Below are 21334 nucleotides of genomic sequence, written 5' to 3'. Positions count from 1 at the left end.
ATCAATAACTCAGTTTCATCACCTGACCATTCCAAATTCCTCTAAACCGGTTTAAAATGAGTCTTTCAAATTCAATAGCAGACATCAACTTAAGTGAGCAAACAATATTTTGTCTGCTCATGAAAAACAAACTTTGAGCGCCACAGTATCTAATTAATTGTGTTTGTATGAGACTGGTTTTCCATTGCCCTTCCAACTGCTGACCCAAGGGATGAACAAATCACAGCATCAGTTTCTCCTCATTTAATACAACTAGAGACAGTAGCTGTTGAAAAGTTCAATTTAATTAGCGTCTTATTAATAGGATACATGCTATTTTGTCTTCGGGATTAATAGAATTGCAATCAAATCTATGAAGGACTGTTTTTGGCACAAATTAGGTGATTTTCAAACTCCAGTTCAACACATGGTATAAACAACAGTCAGGTCCACAGAGGTTAAAGTACTACTCAAACGCTTACACCTCTGTGCACAAATAGTATTATGGATTAACGCGGTTTTGTCTTTTTGCATTGTTCCTCAGAGCACATTGATTACACATTTAAGTGGATTGTTTCATTGTATTATCTTCCAGCAAGGAGCTAGTTAAATGATTCCAAAGACATCCTCCAAACCAGTTCACAGCATATTTCAACAAAAGGTACTGTTAATCATGCAGTAACTTTAATAGGATCATGATAACATCTTTTCACCTTGGCTAACATTTGATTGCTATCAAAATTACTTGTACTTAAGACACAAAACTGATTTATATTAGCATAGAAAACAATAAGGAAATAACATGGATTTTCTCAAATAATTCACTGATATATCCTGATCCCAAATGAACAATTCAGTTACAAAAACATTTTTAGTTATCGCCTCCCTCCTTGGTCCAACTTTTCTCTAATAGCTTACCTAAACCATTTTCAGAAAATGCCACATTACAATATTCGGAATAGGGCAGGAAACTACATAAATATCATAGCAACAATCTGGACCTCAGATTTAAGAGAATGAAATTCATATCTTCAGATAACCAAAAAGATAGCTTCCAAAATGGAACACACCATCACATACATAAACGACTCAAATCTACTCTAACTTGCATTTAAAACATGCCAAAGTACACAGAACACATTTAGTACCAAAGTGGGGAAAGAACAGACATGATCTTAACTTGCTCAAAGTTTGCTTTCAAGGAAGAATCTGAGGGAGAGTGTTGAATGGGTTAAGAATGAGTGCTTTTCAAACAAATTCTCACTTAAAACAGAACAGAGATATTTTAGACTTTTCACAAAACAAACCAATACGTTGAGAGAACTCTGCATGAAATAGCATACTAAAGTTGAATTTTTGATTAAACTAGTATAAATAGATTAAAAATAATTTGGCATATTGTTCAGACATAAAGCTGGAACTTGCTAGAAAAATGAATAAAAATAAAATTCTCTGCAAAATGGCTTTGCTGAATGTGAAAAGGTTTCAACAGGCTATAGACTTTTTTTTTAAAAGAAAGGTTACATAAATATAAACCTGACTGGTACCTATAAGGTACACTGTTTTCTCTGTTTTGCCTTAATGGGTCATTTATCAAGCAAACTTGCTCAGATTTTGCCTCTTTAGTATAGTCTCAAACACTGCACATTACGCCAAACTTCAAATTTAAATGAACTGCAAAGCAATAAAGCCTCATCCAGCATCCTATAAACCTGCAATATACTGTAATTTGTATTATGGTTGCATGTACAATAACTCTCACAATAACTAATCATTTTCTGGAATGTTACATGACTACCGGCAATAAAATATGCTTGCCATCTACTCTAATACAATACAATGCGCTTTGCCAAACTGATGAGGAGCAACTTGGGATTCGTGTGCCTTCTTAATCAAGATAGTGACATGGAGCCTCCAATTTTCTTCAAGGTTGGAGACAGTAAACTGAATCAATAGTTTCTTCACCGTCTGCTTTGGTAAAGTCATACATGTCTGCTTGGGTTTCCTCCGGATGCTTCATTATCCTCAATTGAGAATGAGAATCCCTCGTGTGGAAACAGGCCCTTTAGCCCAACAAGTCCATACCAACCCTCCAAAGAGTATCCCACCCAAACCCACTTCCCGGCATTTACCCATGACTCATCTACCTAACCTATACATCCTTGAACACTATGGGCATTTTGGAACAGCAAATTCGCCTAACCTGCACACCTTTGGACTGTGGGAGGAAACTGCAGCACCTGGAAGAAACCCACGCAGACATGGGGAGAAGGTCTGTGTGGAGTTTGCACAGCCTCCCGAGGCTGGAATCGAACCAGAGTCCCTGGTGCTGTGAGGCAGCAGTGCTAACCACTGAGCCACCGTGCCACCCATTTGAAATATCAAAGAACATTTGAAATGTTAATTGGACTACTGCCAAAAAATACGAATTTTTTTTTGCTGTTAACCACTGTAATGCACAGCAGTTGGACATGTTAATTTCTATTCTAAACCTGGGATGCCTCAATTATCTGACTGAAAACCATTCAGAACGCCAAAAAACTATTTTGATGTTGCTTATATCTACACAAAAAAACTGTGCAGAAGTGATAATAGCAGATATCCCAATATAAAAGCAGCTAGATTAGCTCAACAGGAGTTATTCAATTCACTAAAGATCTCCCAAGAAACACATGCTCATATTGAAATTCAGCAGGTTGAGCCTTCTATTTGCCTTTTAAAATAACTGAAGTCACAGAAAAGCAGTCAAGGGTACACTCTCATTTACATTCTAGTCCTGAAATATCAATGTATAAATTGCATTTCGCAAATCCCCAGCTAGCATCCTTTGTAAACCACTGATGGGGTTCCATGTACAACAGCAAGAATTCAAGAGGATTTATTTAGTAACTTAAGCAGAATTAAACACAACTACTTCAAAAACTAATCCTGAGGTTCTTGCTTGATGTGTCTGATCATTTAATGTAGACCTGAAGATTCCATGTTGTTAATTATTTCAAAAACTGAACTGTCTTTCCTCAACTTTCCAAATGTGTGTAAATAATTATCCTTTTACCTACTTCTTTTACAGATTGGCTCTTTCAATTAACTTGACAAATCGTAGGCAAGTAGTAAGTGTGCAGGGAAGGACCAGACATTGCATTTTCTGACCAACAGCTGTATGACACGGATTACTACACTTAAGTTCCAAAGTTCCTGTTCCCAGTACCTTAACAGCTGATGTATAATCGCAGAGCTTCAGATGAATGTTGGTGAAAAGAAGTAATTTTTCTCCCCATTTAACAAACTATTCCCAGATGAGTAGCTACTATTACTGCATGTTTATAATTCTTATTAGTAGTTATTGAAGATTGAAGTGAACACCATTGTCTCGCAAAAAACACTCGAACTCTCAGCAACATTGGAAGATGTGGGACAATGAAGCCAGAGGGAAGCATGCTTGAAAATCTTCAGTAGATGAAACTGAAAAATCAAAACTAAATTTACAAATAAGGACAAAATTTTGGGGAAGAGCGCACATTATGAAATAAAAATTATGTTAATATTACTATCAAAATACACACTTACACTAAGAAAAAAATGCAGAATCTATCATTTACCATTTCAGGTTACAACAGAAATACTTGCATATTTCTAGTTTTCTGTGCATACGATCACACTTGAGCACTCACTGTAAGCAAAGGGGCCATAATTCACTTCCATGGTGCTAAAATGAACCAAAACTCCTGTTGATTATTCAAACAGAACGAAAGAGATGTAAGCAGTGATCTGTGCAACAGCACTTTGGGTTTCTTTGCAGGTAAGAAGAAATATTGAGCAGCAGCTAATTTGGTTCAGATGCGAATTGTTCTAAAATATTCTATACTTAAAATAGCTGCTGAGAACTTGACATAAAGTGATCTCATCTTTTAAGAAAACCTGCATCACGTAGGTACAGTTTGCCTTGGCCACAAACACACTGGTATTTTAGGCAAGCACAATTAACAAATAAACATGGTCAAATTATCTAACATTCTTGTATCATTTAGTCCAAGTTACATCTTTCCTCTCTAAAGGCAGACATGTCTTGGCAACCCCCTGACTTAGGTCACTGCAATCCAATGGCATTCTTTTCAAATTAGGGTGAGGAAGATTTCAAATGAAAGCAGGGATTACCTGATGCAGTAAAATGGCACCAAAAACTTTGAGATCAGGGGATAGGGAGAGACAGGAGAGGGACAGCAAAGGGGCTGTGTGCCCAAGGGGAGGGCAGGGTCTGAGGGGAGAAATGGGAAGGGGGCAGGATGAAAGCATGAAGCAAGTGGCGGGGAAGAGAAGCTGGGGCTTTTAGAGGGAAGAGAGATAAGCTGTGGGAGGGGCAGAGAGAGAAGCTGGGAGTGGAAGAGAAGCTGTGGAGGGAGAAGCTGAGTTGGGGAGGGTGGGAGAAAACCTGGAAGGTGGGGAGGGGGGAAAATGAAGAAAAACTGCAGATGGGGGAAACAGGAAAATCTGGACAGCATGGAGAGAAAAGCTGGAAGGTGGGAGAAAGCTGAGGGGCAGGGAGAAGAGAAAAGCTGGAAGTAAGTGTGGTGGAGGGGAGAAGCTGGGGCAGCGGCGGTGAGGGGGAAGCTGAATGGTGGGGTGGCAAGAGAGAAAAGCAGGAACAGGAGGGGAAGAGAGAAGCTGGAAGGTGGGGGGGGGGGGGGGAAGAATAGAAAGAAGAGCTGCAGAGATAGGGAGGAGAAGACAGAAGCTGGAAGGAAGGGGGGAGGAACAGGATGGTGGAAGAGAGAGAGGTCGGAAGTGGGGTAGAAGAGAGAAGCTGCGAATGGGAGAGAGAAACTGGGGTGCAGTGGTGGAGGAGCTAGAAGGAACAGTGGTATTGGGGGGGGGCGCGCGGGGGGGCAGAAGCCAGAGAGAGGTGGGGGTCAGGGAACAGAAACCACCTGAGGGTGGGGGCAGAAGCTGGTCGGGGGGGGGGGGGGGGAGAGAGAGAAGAACAGCGTTGGTTGGCAGTGGGGAGGGAGAGAGAGAAGCCGTGGGGGTTGAAGAGAGAAGTGAGTGGTGGATGGAAGAGAGAACCTGGGGGGGGGGGGGGGGGGGGGGGGGGGGGAGAGAAAAGCAGGTGTGCAGATAGGGGTAGGAGTGAGAGGGCGAAGTGGAATGACAAGAGGAAGGAGTCAATGGAGGGGAGAGGGGGCAAAGAAACAGGAGAGGGAAGCAAGTACAGGAGAGGGAAGCAAGTAAAGGAGGGAGGGGATAGGGAAACCAAACGAAGGAGGCGCAAGGGGAAGACAGTGGGGTGTGGGGATGTAAGCAGAGTTGGAGAGGAAGGGAGCAATGTACATGGTGGAGTGGAGAGAAGGGAGAGTGAGAGATGAGCAAGATGCAGGCTAAGGAGAACAAGGAAGAGCGAAGATCCCAAGAAAATAACTGGCCTGAATATTATATAGGTTACCTCTATATCCAGTACAGAGTTCTGTAACTGTTACAATTGTGACTGTCAATCAACTTCCATAATCAGAATCTATTCTCTGCATTCCAAGAGAGGATGAGGCATCCAAGGAGTGGTGGTGGTGGTGGTGCAATTGCGGCGTCCCTACCTCCGAGCCAGGAGACAGAACCTCAAAACCCATCTGCTCGAGATGGGGTAACAACATCTGAACAGGTTGATTAGAGAAGGAAGGCATCCCTCAGAGTGAGCACTTTTCCAATAGCTTTTAAAGAAATGGCTAATTCAGCATGGCCATGTGGCATCCCCAAGAAAAAAGACAGCCTTTCGGAACCTGACTGAGACAATTAAGATAGTTCAAACATCCGTTCTGAAGCTCAAAGTGTCATCACCTCATGTTCATAATGTCAAGTCTCAATCATCAAATGAATGTAATTTGAATTTTCTATGGAATGACTTTACCCAGTCTGATTAAGGCTTGAAAGCCAAGGTTTTTCAGTGTAGTCACTTGTAAGATCGAAATGACAGTCGATTTGCATTTGATAATAACCAGGTAATCTGTTTTTATTGCTTACAACTGAAGCAAAAATATTGATATGGGATTTTTACATGCGTCTGAAGAGTGCAGACCGATTTTGGCTTGACAATGTAGTATCTTTGAGGTGAGTCATCTTAGATTTTTTAAGCTTAAAGTTCGAGTGGGACTTGAACCAAATATTCTGACTCAGATGAGTGTGCAACTTAATTCATTGCTGATAGGAATGTTTTCCTCATATAGTTTACACCAAATTCAGCCATTCCATCTTATTTTCAAGACTACAAAAGAGTTTGACATGGAGCTAGTTAAACATGGCAGCTTAAAATGCCCTGACTCCAGTTTATTAAAGACTTTTTTTTCCCCAAAATAAATATAAAAATTGGCTTAAGGTCATTGACTTAGTCCATTGATTGTATTAGCACTTCAGATGTTTAACATGAAAACCAAACTCCAGGAATTCTGCATACAACTTTTTTTTGGGTGGGGGAGCGGGAGAAGAGAGCTGCATAAAGATGCCAGCCTTTACATGTTCCAATAAAGGAAAGCCTTCTTTATGGGATTACGGATTCCATGTTTTTTTTCAAAGAAGAGTTCTTGTGGTCTTAATTAACATTGAGGGATCACCAATATTAGAATACTTAATTGGTTACTCATTTGCCTATGTGACACACAGCTTATAAAAACCTGCTGCCGTGTTTGCTTTCACAGTAAACCAATTCATTTTTGTAAACCATCTGAGAAACAATAGAGGCTAAGTCAGCCCCTGTGTAACATGGGAACTAATGGTTCCAGAAATAAATCATCATATTGCTTTTGGACTACTATTTTACTTCTTGGGCATAGGGATGGCAGAATCAAAAATCATGGCAATTCCTAAGGAACAAACAGATCCAAGTGTGATTTAGACTCCACCTCCAAGTGAAAAGTGCCCTCCAAAGTTACATATAATTTGATAAGAGGCAAAAATCATCATTCTCTTCAGAAGTACCCATAACATGATGCTTCACCATTTTCATGAATATTTTTTACACTAAATAGGAATTCCAAAAATAATGGTAGCATTTAAGATGCACAAGCATTTGCTGCTTACAATACCACACAGATGTGTAAAGTTGTTCTGACATTCCAAAAGTGAGGAAACTCAAAGACATTTGACAATTCTAAAATCGAGATTTGTGTGTTCATCTTTGTTTCTAGCAATATTAATTACCCTCATCCCAACATCAGCTCTCCAACATTATGGCTTCTTTGTAAAAAGAATTTTTATCGAATCGCATTTGGATTGGTGTTAGATGGACAAGCTGCTTGAAATCCAAAAGTGAAGGGTCACATCAGAACAAATAATGAATTTCAGTAATTTGAAGCAAGATTGAAATTAATTCCAACAATCATCACTTGGTAGGGATAGAGATATTAATCTCACGCAAACAGATGGACATGGAAATGAGGTCACAGAAACAGGTCTGCATGACTGCAGGATCTATACTCACATTGTTCATTTTTTGTATTATGATCTCGGTTTATAGATCCAATAGGATCTGCTGTGTACTTCTGTTCGAACTTTAGAATAAAATGTAATGGACAGAGATTACATCTACGACTGTGGAGTTTCTCCACATTGTGTCTGGTAAGGAGTCAGCTTCAAATTTCCTACATTTTGGATGTATTGTCAACTTACCGGTTGAGGTGATCACCTACCCAATGGAGGTACATCATATTGCTTATAGATTTGCAATGAGTTAGGGATCTAAATAGTACCATACAGTACACAACTCAACCCACCAAGCAAGCACATTCTGGTTTGTAAACTTGTTTTATTTGAGAACTGATGAAGGTAGAAAACTATACAAAGTAAAAAAAAAACATATATAATTTAACCCCAAATATAAAGTCAACATGCATCAGATACATATTCAACTAGAAAAGTAGAAAGAGTAAAAAATATATTTTTATATATACAAAAGCTGCATTTCTGGTAACTATATCCAGTTAATTGTTCATTTGAGAGGGACATAGATAACAGTGAAAATGGCATATGAATAATGACAAGCTAAATGATCAGCTTAAAATTTCATACAGCTTCACAATTCCCCACAATGACAATCACGTTAAAGATTATTTGAAATAACTGAGTGACTATAACCAAAAGCTGCACTTGGGTGGTCTCCAAAAATTCAATCCAAAGTATATTGTTCTGATGCTCAATGAAATTACGTTTTATTACAAGCTAAATATGTATTCAAACACTGCAGAACAATCACAAATCCAGTCTTTGAAAGATCGGTTATGAAATAAAATCTGTCTGCAAAATCAAATTGGACCAAATTTTGAACATAGATGGGAAATTGCCAAATATCTTGAAAGATCATCTTAAAGAATCCCAAATTCCATGCATCGAATGGGATCATTTTTACAGCTGAACAGGAGTACAATACTAAACACTTATTAAAATTGACCTCAGTAGCTGGAAAGTATTTATATAAGATCAATTAAAAATACTCAAGACTTCCTACAATGTTGCGCGTTCCAAGATGCAAATGTTCATGTGTTTTCTGCTCATCAATCGTTGTCCCCAGCTGCACTGCAGGATCATGGTAAGTATTAAGATCGTGTTACTGTCATTTGAATATCTACAAACAAACAACCTTAGCAACTTGAAAGAGTATTTTGGAAAAATAAAATAAGACTGTACCAATGAGTGTGAGCATGCTCTTACATTTGTTTCCCCAAGTTGGACCACACCATACCAGAGCATGGTGTGACCAGATCATGCCACGCTATAAAGCACAAAGAGTTAGGTCTGACCACAATGGTTGGCTACAATAGATGTTATGGGTCAAGCACACCAAACTAATGTAGCTCCACCCACAACATTTCAGCCATTACTAGACATTACTAAATCTAAAAATGTACTGATTAAAAGGAAAAATATGGTCTAACATTTGACGCCTACTGACTGAATTAACATTCACAAACCAGGGTGCAGCATAAACTCGATGAAATATAGCCAAATCGATTATGGTCCAGCCTAACCAAAGTATCTCTCTCTGTGCTGGTGCAATTGTTCAGTCACATTTATCACTCTCTGAGGGAAGAGAACAAGTTGATAGACATTAGTGGGTTTGTACTGTGAATTTAATTCCTTTGGAGAACAGGGTAGAGATTTTTGAAAATTAGAGAGAATTCTAAAGCTAACAAAGAAGTTACTTTCATCTATCTTTCAATTAGGAAGTTTTGAGCTCAAGTTACAAGAAACGCAAGGAATACTGTTTAAATGCAGTGTACCAATTTCAACTATTCGAGTTAAAATGGCAAAACTAATGAGACAGATTTGCAACTGACCACTCATTACCATATTAATAGGACAACATCCAAGAGTTTTCTTATCAAATATGCTTAAACCCTCCCCTTCAAATGAACAGGTGGCAAGCGCACCAATTTTGATTACAAAATGGCAACTCAATGGAAAAATAATCTCACGAAATTTTGATTAGTTTCTTTTTCAAGATTACAGCCATATCAAAAAGAAATGGCCGCGGGTCAACTGACAGTAATTTCATAAACTGATTGGAACGTGCAAAAAAAAAAAAAGAGTAGCCAAGTGGCAGTCATACTGAAGAACTTTGCCTTATGGCTACCTGGAGTTCTTAGGCCTGGAGCACAAAATATTGACACAATGCAGTGTCAAAAAAAAGCTTCCCAGTTTAATGATATCTCACTCTAATATCTCTAAGAAAAAAAAAACAAGCACCTCAATTAAGCTGCAGGTAGAGCTGACCACAGACAGTCTGCAAAATTTCATGATAAACAGGATACAATCTTCTAAGCTCCAGTTGTTAAAACAGCTGTTTTACCAGAAATACAGCTTTCAGTCTCATTTTAATAACTGCCAAACACTACATGTAGATTTTAACTAAGGTTTCTCTTGCATGCAATGCATATTTAAAAAAACAGCTACTCCAATCAATCCTTGTGACCCCAAAGTCAAAAGAAAAATACAAAAGGTTTAAAAAGCAAAAAAAACTTTCCCCACAATTACAAAACATGCAAAGTCAAAATAAATAAAGATATACAGTTGCATACAAAAAAACAGTTGTGGAACACTGAATTGTTTCATCACAATAAAATTGGCATACATACTCCAGTTTCTTTTCCAAAAAGTTCACAAATTTCATCTTTTAGCTTTTAAAAAAAGTTCAAACAAAGTAGCCAACGAGTGCTAAAGTTTTGACTGAGGGGCCAGCTATGCCATTCCCAAAACAGAAGTAAAAGCTCCTGCTCTGCTAAATTTAAAAAAGTACTGTTTAAAGTCTGTTACTTCAGTTTGCCTCATCTGCCAAAAATTACTTCTGACTAAATACAATGCCTCAATTCCAAAACTAAGGGCTGAAATGAATTCTGAAACGTGTTTCAAATAAACACTAAGCAAAGTATTCTCCAAAAAAGACCTGCTCGAAAAACAGGACAGATGCACCATTTCCTCACTCATAAATCCAAACCATACTATTCTATGAACACAAATCCATACCAATTTAGGTCCTGAAAGACTGTGGTGCACAACACAAATCTACAACAATCTGAATGCTACCCGACCAAAGATTTAATCATTACTTTCAAAGATATGCCAGTCACAAACTAAAACTAATTGCTCAGGCCCAAGTCTATTGTCGAACTTCTTTTCCTTACGAGGCATCTCCATACAAGGATCTAGCCCCACAGTCAAAAGCATTAGTGTAAGTAGAACAGCAAGTAAACTGACCATTAAAAATTACTTTTGCCCCAACAAAAAATGAATAAAATTCTAGCAATTGAATCTTAAATAATTAAAATTTGTGTGCAATCCTTTCCTTAGAGATCTCCGATTGAAATGCCAGTTTCAAAGTTGTACCAAATCATGCAGGTCATAGAAATATTGTTCAAATTGCAGCACTTGAGAAATGCTCACGCATACCTAAATCCAAAGGTTTATGCGCCAGTAACCATTGGTGTTAAATTTACACCCAACATTGTTAAAAGTGAATGACATCAATCATGTGAATTTAGTAATGGTTTTAGCAATCAGATGCAGGATACCTACTGTTAGTGAGTAGGTGGGTCCTATTGCAACAAACCATGGAAGATAAACTATGGTCAAAACCCAGAGAAACAAGGACAAACAGACTTGAAACTCTGGCACATCAGTCACTTTCCCAGGAGATGCAGCCTGGCATGTATCATGGAAATGTCCTCAGTCTAAATACCAATTAGGCTCAGTGGAAGTATATTGTTCTGTAACATCTTATGAAGTATTTTCTTCTTATTATGAAGTATGTTGATACCTAAGCATTAACTAAATGCTGTAGACTTCCCAATCAAGTTCATTGAAAAGCAAAAATAATGTTGGGATCTTGGCGAAATAGCACTTCCTGCCATTTCAGACAAGGCCAGGATAGTAGAGTATGAAACAGTTTGTATAAAATTCCCATCAAATGTCATCTAGAACTTCAAAAAGCAGAAGACAAAAAAATACATAGCTGCTTTACAAACACAGCCTATTCCTCATTCAAATTGATGAACCGTAATGCCAGATTGAGTACACATAGCATTTTAAATTCCTTAACAAGGATGAACTACTTATATTTTACAGGTTTGTAACTAGTTGTAGCAGTGGTTGTGTTAAACACAATACAATGCACCTGTCGCATAAAGTACAAAACTAAATCACTTATCCCTGCAGCTTTCAAGCTATATAGTGTTCATTATTTTGATAACTTGTGCTCAGGCGCCACATCCACTTTTCAGGAAGCAAAAGTGAGTATAACTAATAAATGCACAAGAAACTGGGAAGAGATAGTTAAGAGTATGACATTTTCGATCAAGTTTTTTTTAAATCGCATCACTAACTGGGATTAATCTCAAGATCAAAAACCAAGTATTTGTCATTCTAACTCAGCCAAACTGAATTTAACTTTTTTAATTAGGACTTTTGTTTCAGACCTCTGTGGGATATTTCAAGGATAAATTCTAAGCATGGTACTGTGCCTGGCATACATTCTCAAGCCTCAATAAGAAATCAACAACTCAATGTGTTGTACCAAAAATTAGGTACAAGTACAAGTAATTGCTTACTCTGATCAACTTCAAGTTTTAACTTCTAAATTCCTTACTTTGCCTTTTCTGCTACAGTGTCATGCTCATTACCATCCAGCTATAAAAGAATGTAATCTAAACTACACTCATGGTCTAGGAACCAATTGATGTATCCTACACAACACTTACCAGGAATACAATACTTCCGAGTTGGGTAACCAGACAGCCATTTAGATTGTGGCATTTCATATAATACATTATTACCCTTTTTGCATGCATGCCGGATCTGGCCAATGGACATTAGAATACTGAACTGTGACCCTAATGGCCTTGCACATAAAGGCACTGCCTTATGCTGCAATGTGACACTTCATCAGATTGATATTTGATCCATGTAGTTAATTTGAAGCAGGACAACAGTTGGAATGCTACCATTGAATTCTGGTGAGGAGAGAAGACTGTAGGATTTCAGCTGGAACATCAGTGATAGCTATCTGAATTTTATGAGCTTGTGGGGCATTTTTAGCAATAGCATTAGGCTGACCCTCGGTCACAAATTCATTTCTAGAATCACAAAAACTTGCTGGTTAAGGTGATAGACTGGCAGCAAGGAGTTGTATGTCATTGGAGTTAGTGGGGCTAGTTGAGACTTGCCTATTTTATAGAAGGTATACGAAAACGACTAAATTCAGCTGGGACACAGTATATCCAATCTATGCTAGATAACACACAATGTAAGAAAGTGAAAACATTACGGGTAAAATCTGAATTAGTCAACTTTTAATCAGACTGTCTAATATATTACTGCCAGCTAGGTCAATTCAATAAAACAGGAACTTTTAAAGAATACCCTACCAAAAAAAAACTATTCTGCAATACTAAATGTACAATGCTTAGAGTCTTGCATATGGCTACCATAATTTGAAATGAGTTCACCAAGTTTCAGGTGGCTGTCAGAAATTCCTCAACAACTTGACCTTGTTACATTAAAACCAAAGACAGCCGATCTGATCCAAATGTTGATTTAAACAAACGGGCTACTGGAGATCTCACACAGCTGGGTGGCACACTATTTTCTGTAATGTTTATTCCACTTGCAAAAGAAAAATTCTCAATACTTGAATGATTTTCACTTAGTAATTTATTACTAAAGCCAAGGACTTATCCAGGTGATCCTCATGAACCGATGAAGTTTATTATTTCCAAAAGCAAGTTCTGACATTCAGAAGTTAGGTCTATTTTATATAACCACAATCTCCAAACATGACTGTGGTCCAGTCCTTGTGTACAAGGTTGCCTCAGTTATTTTTATTTCACCACAACGAGAATCAAAATACATTTAGCTGGCTGACCTCTCAGTTGCAAACTCTGCACTCTGTGGCTATTACACAAGTCAATCTATGGAAAAGTACAGCGTATAACTAAAAAATTCACTCATTTGAAAGACAGCATTAGGGTAAGAAATCACAGCATCCAAAGGCCATACATATCATAACACATTTGTGATAATGGACTGCATAATACAAAAATAAAATTACAGTTACCATCTTGGATGTATTAAATACATACACAGCAAGAGCCCCTTAACAATTCTATTGACAAATCTTTGATGACCAACTAGTGTGTAACGAATTTTGCCAACTGCAAACTGAAGCTCCAGTTTATTTGTTGCTTAGAAATCCATTGGTCATTTTTTTCTAACCAACATTATATAAATAATTCATTAATGACAGATAATTTTAGTGGAATGAAATTCTCTTTTTAAGAGGGTACTTGAAGGCAAAGATTCCCTAGATTCAAGTTGCAATGTACTAAAATTTGAACTGCCCCAAACAAAGCTGCAAAGTATGAAGGAAATTTGACCGCAAGAACCTTCTTTAAGGTACACCAGTTAGAAATCATGGGTTTCAAGCAGTTCTCTGTGAACTAATGTCCTATGGTTCAGTGTATGTACAGAACACAGGATAGGGAAGACTTATGAAGCCTAGAATTCAGTCAAGGGTACAAGAAAAAGAGTACAATTCTTAAATCAAGAACCCAGACTGAAAAATAGCTGTTGCAGTAAAACATATTTAAAGGATCTAAAGTGGAGAGACGATCACTGAATCTAACAAAATGGCTCTTTATCCAAAAGCTGTATAATGGCTCTTTATTTGGATAAGACTTATCTAGAAACACTAGACAATGTCACAGATGCACGACTGATTTTCTAATGATTAGGTGTACATCTCAGCAGGGAAAAACACAATCAATTTTGTAGAATATCACTATCAAATCACACAACCCAAGTTGGAAATATTTGATCCCCAAATGAAAACTGAGTTCCAGCAATGCAACTAGCTAACTTGCAAACATTTTGTTATCTTTTTTACAAATCAAGAACAGTTTTACAAAATAATACAGCTTACTTGCTATTCTTACGGTAGCTTCGCTGAGTCAATGATCATGAAGATGAAGTGGTAGAACATAGGACCTAGATCATCTGTTAACTGTGGCAGTTGAAAAGGATACCACAAGATCTGCAGCCCAACAGCTTTTGTTTCCTCCTTCTGATGTGTTTCTAACGTTTTAGAAGCTATACTTAAGCACATTTGTCCTACTGCGCAAAAGTCCACAGTGCACTCGGAGTTGGGGAATATCTTGAACCTGCCCCAGTGACCATAGAATGCATTGTGTTAGCACCAACCATGTGAAACACTACACGAACTACGCACACGTGTACACCATGTTTTGTAAACTGCATTCCACATGTTATATGTTCTGACCAGAAATCCTTCATAAATTTTTTTTAAGATAGGTGTAGTAGCAAATTTCATTTGCCGGTAGTCAAACGTTGATCTTTCGTGAGATGAGAGGTAGAAAAAAAAACAATCCTGCTTTTTCCAAGAAGAATTTTTTTTTTAAAAAAATCTCTGTTGAAGCTGCTTTATAAAGTTAAGTGCAACTCAAGCTCTTTATGGCTTCCCATTGTCATTAATGTCAGCATTATTGCACGTATTTTTCTATGCAGCTTTAACAGATTATTAGAATTTCTTCCAGACATGTCGATCTTTTAACAAACTATTGGCAAAGGGCTCCAACTCCATTAATCTGGCAAACTGTATGTATTGCAGTTGTATTTAGAAGTCACTTGTTGCTTGGAAACTATCGTGGGTGGTGAATGGAGTATAGGTGGGGGCAGAGGGAAAATGGACACTGCCAGCACCAGGCTAGCAACAGGCTCAATTACTGAAAGAATTGACGCTAACCTGTTTCAGAGTCGTTGCTCTCAGAGGAGCTGGAGTCACTGCTACTGTCTGACTCAGAAGAGCTGCTGCTGCTTCTCATCCTTGAAGGACCTCCCACATCCATGCTTACGTCATGCTTCTCCGCTGCATAAAAAGAATCAATAAATAAATATATATACAGCGTAATCTATTCAATCCTAAATTGATATTTAACTAAACTTGCTTCACATAGCTCTTAATTGCAAATATCAACTTAGATCTTTGTTGATATTTATCAACATTTTATTACTCATTCTTGGGGTAATTCCTTCATATTGTAGCTCAAACACTAAAATGAGGCACAGAACCTGTAAGGGCTATAGTTGTTCTTAAAATAGGCAGGTTGCTAAGTTCTTAACTCTGGAAACTTTAGTAACTTTCACAACCCATTAAATAATTCAGAAAAGCTACATCCATAAGTTCACTTGCTTAATTTTTTTAAACTAGCTCACATTAGAATCTTAGAAATGTGGTCATAAGCAAGTGCTTGGCATCTGAAGCCTGCATTACACCATGTCATTGTGCAGCTCAAGTAACCTTTATCATATAGTCCATTTCCATGAAAAGATTAATTTCCTCAGTCTTGATGAAACTAAAATATTCTAGCAGAATGCTTGTCCCAATTAATATTCATTTCCTCAAGCTTAAAACAGATTGGAAAAACACAATAAGGACTCTAAGAGTGATGTAACAATAAATAACATTCACAAGTATAACAAAATATCTTGTTAACTATTAATTGCAAGGTGTGCGAATAACCTAAAGGTCAAATTGTAAAATGCTTTGTTGATTGTTTTCCTTTGCCTGGCTAAAATTTTGATTACACATTTGTACAAGAAGAATAGTTAAGGATTACATCCTCTCAAAAATCTTATATGCAAAAAGCCTTTAATGACAATGTTGTTCTAAAGCACTCGATACTCCATTATGTACTGTCTTTTACCAGTTACTGCAAATGCAGATTTTGTGGCAAACAGATATAGGTGAATAAGGCTCTCATTTAATCAGATAATCCCTTTTGATAATGCAGATACAAGGACAAATATTGGCTAGTACACTGGGAAGAATTGCCCTACTCATCTTTGATGTCATGGAATCTTTCATATCCATCCGAGAGATCAAAACAGGCCCTCAGTTTAACTTCTCATCTGACATTTCCAATAACTTAGCACTCCCATAGTATTGTATTTCAGCATCAGCCTTAAATTTTGAGCTCAAGTGGAACTTGAATCTGAAACCAGTTTGGAGGCCATGGCTGATACTTCAAACGCTACCTAAAAGGCCTTAAGCAAACTTAGTTTAAAATCATAAAGTGATAACTCAACTAACAGTTGTTACCTGGTGGGATTTGCTAAGAAATGGCAGTATTTTGTTTTTCAAAATTATTTAGAAAAGGGAAATAAGATGCCAGTTCTTAAAGAGCAATGAAAATTATTAGGAAGCATGCTGGTGTTCAGGTTGGATGATAAAGAACGGAAGGAGGCTGCAGTGGTTGGTTTAAGTAGCTCATTTCTTTGATGAGAGATAAAAAAAGTCAAATTTCAAATATACTTCAAGCATCAACAACAATGGTATCATCAAGTTTCAATTGGGTGGTGGCTCCCGAACGTGTTCAATTATGTCTGCCATGAATTAGAACAAAGGTTTTGGAGCCAAGTGAGCATTAATGAGTATTCTTCATTTTGGATGCTGATTCATAGTAATAAATCTTAAGTTTAGTATCAAAGACTGAAACAGTAAGCAATCTAATTTAACCTGGTGTAATAAAAATATACAAAATGCCACTAAGGTTGATGCAATAACGTTAGACATTTGTTCAATCATTTAGATATTTAATTGATAATTTTTGTAACCATCTCGATGGCAATAAATGCAAGCCACAATAAAATCAGAGGCAAATGTCTTACTCTGAGTATATTTAAAACTGAGGTGGATAGGTTCTTGACCGTCAAGGGGATCAAGAGTGATGAGAAAGTGGGAGAATAGGGTTAAGAAACTGATCAGTCACGATTGAATGGCGGAGCTGAGCCAATTAGCTGAATGAATTGCTAGTTGCATATCTTATGGCCTTGTATCAATATTCTTGATATTTTGCTCATATTTATGGACTAAAGCTTGCATCGATCACCCATGCAAGAGTTAACAATTTACAAGCTTTATCGCCAATGCAGAATCACTGTCAATCCCACAATGTCACGTGTATCTCAGGGGTAGCTGATCACCATGTCTCTCGCACATGATCATTATTCAGTATAACTGGCAGTTTACCTTTCGTATTGCAGAGAATTCAAGTGCTCTTGCAGTCAGATCGCAGAAAGTTAATGTGAAGGTAGCAGCAATGAGGAAAATTGAGGTCCCTACTGAGAGGTGGTTAAGAGTCAGGAGGTTCTGCTGTAATTATTTAGGGCTTTGGTGAAACCATACTTGGAGAACTGTGTACAGTCTCGTCACTTTTTCCGACGCTTTTGTAATAAAGGTTCATTCCGCTTAATTTCTGGAACAAGGAAATTATTCTGTGAGGCAAGATAGGGGTGGGTGGGCCTACACTGACTGCAGTTAAGAATAAAAAATGTCACTGAAACGCATAAAATTTTGAGAAGCTCTACAATAGATATTAATAAGACTGTGTTCCTTGGATGGAATCAAACTGGGAATCATCCATTTTGGACATTCCTTCAAGGGAGTAGTGAGACTTTAGTGTTTGTCAGACGATTGTGCATGTTCAGTCATTGAGTATATACAACACCAAAAGTATGGTCAAGGAGTACGGGACAGAGCAACAAAGCAGTTTGGAGAAGATCGCTGACATTATTCAATGGCACAAGATGATCATACTACTACTCCTTTTCCTAATTGTTGTATACTTATTTTGAAGATATCTTATTACCAAAACAAATAAAATCTATCTTGCAACTTTGAGTTTGTCATTATTGTCTATTTCAACAGTTTTTGAACCTCTGTGTCACCTGATAATCAGGCTAGAACGAGTCACTTTTGGACCAATGCACGCTAGAATGATAACATTAATGGGGTCAGCAGGCACCTCAATATGCTATTTGCAATTAATAGTAAAACATAACATGACTATTTACAAGTCAGAAAAAAATTTGCAATTTAAGCAAATAAGTGATCACTCTCACCATTGTCATCTAGACTGTGCTGAAAACAAAAGTAAACAAGAGAAGAAAGTTCTTACGCATGTTTACTGTTAACCAGATTACCAGGTGTTAAAACTGAGACACGTGCTTCAAGCGAGCATTCAATGATCTAGCAACCCTGACTAGAAGACAGTTCATAAAAGTATGGGAATAGGCTCAGTTGCTGACCCTGTGGGGAGGGGGGAAAAAAAAAGTATCAGTATATACCAGAGCTCTCAAAAGAAAACAAGTCACTTGGGCAGTTACTAAGGGATTACCCACAAGGAAACAATAGCTTCAAGAAAGTTCAAAAGAACAACGTTACTTGGAGAGAATAAGCAAACTGCAATAAAAGCAGAGATCTCGGTCAGAGGCCTTCGAACAAAATAAGATGGCCAACCTGATATAATAATTCAACTCTGTAGAATATCAACAGCGTCCTCATCTTACTACTCTTGTGTAGTACCTTATTGTTCTAATCTTACTGAAATGAAAAAATATGGGTTAATGTTCACTGGTGCACTGAAAATTTCCCATTTTAGATATGTGACCAATATTGAACAATGGAAGACAAAAATATTTATGATGGAAAACTGTGTCCCAACTTACTGGGCTGCCCAACGGCTTCCAAATTTCAGAGAACAAAGTCAAGATTGTAAAACAGAACTTAAATCATGAAACAGAAAGGGATGGATCAGTGTGTGATGGACATTATTATATCAACTGCATTTCCCCAAATTTGCAGCAAATTTCAAATTCAAAATCTCCAATTAAAGTCAAATTAGCAGATTTACTGTTCTCAATTTCAGTACAGCTGTGGTAGGAGCCAAACTGAACTACTGGATGAGTTACCCAGGACTTGAGTCATTATTGGAGCCAATCTGAAACTATACCATTAATAATACGGAATCAGCATTAATGGAATAATAGCATACAAGGACCATTTTCTCCAGCTTTGATCAAATTTAATTAAGTTACCAACAGGAAGCGGCCATATAGGATTTCTTCTCATCAAAATGGTGCACAGGAAACACAAATGACCAATACAGTGATGTGCAAATTCAGGTATTAAAGTTACCAGACATTACCATTGTCACTGATACAACAATAAATTAGATTAATGAGTGTAGGCTGCATATGGGAGTTACAAGTTTGCTAATCTTGAGTTGAAGGACAATGTTTCACAGTATGAAATGCAAGTTCAGCCATGTTTTTTTCATCAAGTCCAACCTCACTCAGACTGAGTTAATTCATCCCTGGCTTCCTAACAATGGTTAATGTAGGTCAATGCAAGGTCTCAGAACATTACATTTCAATTAACTACCTTACAGCTCATGTTCTCTTCTTAGTTTATTTTCAAATGATAACTGCCAATGATCAGCTTTCTCATTTAAACCCGTTCTAACAAACTTAGCCCCAAACAAATCTCCAGTTAGACAATTCTGCCTGAACAAGGATGTCGTACATCTATCTCTGAACCCATCTGAGTGGAAGCAAGTGCATAATCTGCAGACTCTGCCACACATGAGCTAGGTGTATTTGGAAGTGTCCAGTAAATGATTTGGCTGGATATTTGACTGAGCACAATCTTCTCTGCCTCAACTCCTTCATTGTGCATTTTCTCAATGCTCTTGATGTCACCTTGACTAAACCTTCATTTGTCTATTAACTGCTTGAGACTCTAGGAGTTGTAGATATTTTCTGTCTTCAAGCATCTTAAAGGATATCCCGAAATAATTTCAGCTGCCTTGCAACCAAATTCTGAGTGTAGCAGTTGCTTCAGTAACAAAAATAAGAATGATACATGTGGTCCAGCAGAGCTGGTTGAGTGAATTGAACCTAATGTTTAGATTAGATTAGATTAGATTACAGTGTGGAAACAGGCCCTTCGGCCCAACAAGTCCACACCGACCCGCCGAAGCGAAACCCACCCATACCCTTACATTTACCCCTTACCTAACACTACGGGCAATTTAGTATGCCAATTCACCTAACCTGCACATCTTTTGGACTGTGGGAGGAAACCGGAGCACCCGGAGGAAACCCACGCAGACACGGGGAGAACGTGCAAACTCCACACAGTCAGTCGCCTGAGTCGGGAATTGAACCCGGGTCTCTGGCGCTGCGAGGCAGCAGTGCTAACCACTGTGCCACCGTGCCGCCCTTAATGTTGAGCATTTGGATTTGAGAAGACAGCACCTTTGGACCATCTTACCTCTGGATTTGAAAGGCTTTTGATGGTACGTACCAACACTTTGAGTTGGACAACCTACAGGTACCTAAGTATAAGAAGCAATTAGATCACTGCTGCTCAGTAAACTATAAATCATGGTTTTGAGATGCCGATCCTTAAATATTCTTAATCAGCCAACGGCTGAGCAGACACATTGGAGGCAAACAATTTTATCATCTTTGTCTAGAGGAAGTTCTCTAGATGTCGAAAATGGTCCACAATTTTTCAGGATCTCAAATTGATAGCACGGAAGGCTGTGCCATGAAAGTCAGTTGGAAGCATTTTCTGTGTATCTGGAGAAAGGCATTTTCTTTGTTTCCAAGGAGTCAGGGATGACCTGGTGCTGCGTTTGCGCTAATGTGCATACAAATGTCAAATAGAGCACACAGAAGCTCAAAGACAAAGGCTGGAGTGACTTTGGTTTTGAATTTAAAGATATTGTTTGCCACCTGCTCTGTAGTGTATCTCTACTCCTGCAAATTACCCACAAGCTTGAACTGTAGTACTTCATCAAGGAAGAAAGCAAAAGGAGATTGGTGCAGTGTCCTAGTCTTGTTTGACCCAGACCTTCCCTGGGGTAGGATAAGTGGGTTGGGATCGTAGTTACGATCATTGCTTGCACGTCATGATGATGTAGGCAGGCAATAAATTTCAGAGAGGATACAAACTAGCCTTCATAAA

The 21334-nt window shown here is 38.0% G+C and overlaps 1 protein-coding gene across 8 annotated transcripts in view; it reads right to left on the bottom strand.

Moving 5' to 3' along the window:
• LOC122552186 (bromodomain-containing protein 4) overlaps positions 1-21334 on the bottom strand; it is a 179155-nt gene that overhangs the window by 23268 nt on the left and 134553 nt on the right. For all 8 annotated transcript variants that reach the window (XM_043694781.2, XM_043694777.2, XM_087983299.1 and 5 more), the window contains one exon: positions 15266-15388. In XM_043694781.2, the coding sequence (XP_043550716.2) occupies positions 15266-15388 (123 nt within the window). The remainder of the gene's footprint in view (positions 1-15265; positions 15389-21334) is intronic.

This window comes from Chiloscyllium plagiosum, unplaced genomic scaffold, assembly GCF_037043375.1.
Source record: "Chiloscyllium plagiosum isolate Xiang-an unplaced genomic scaffold, Cpla_swu_hap1 HiC_scaffold_45, whole genome shotgun sequence".
In the NCBI taxonomy this organism is placed as follows: domain Eukaryota; kingdom Metazoa; phylum Chordata; class Chondrichthyes; order Orectolobiformes; family Hemiscylliidae; genus Chiloscyllium; species Chiloscyllium plagiosum.
This window is presented reverse-complemented; position numbering and strand designations above follow the sequence as displayed.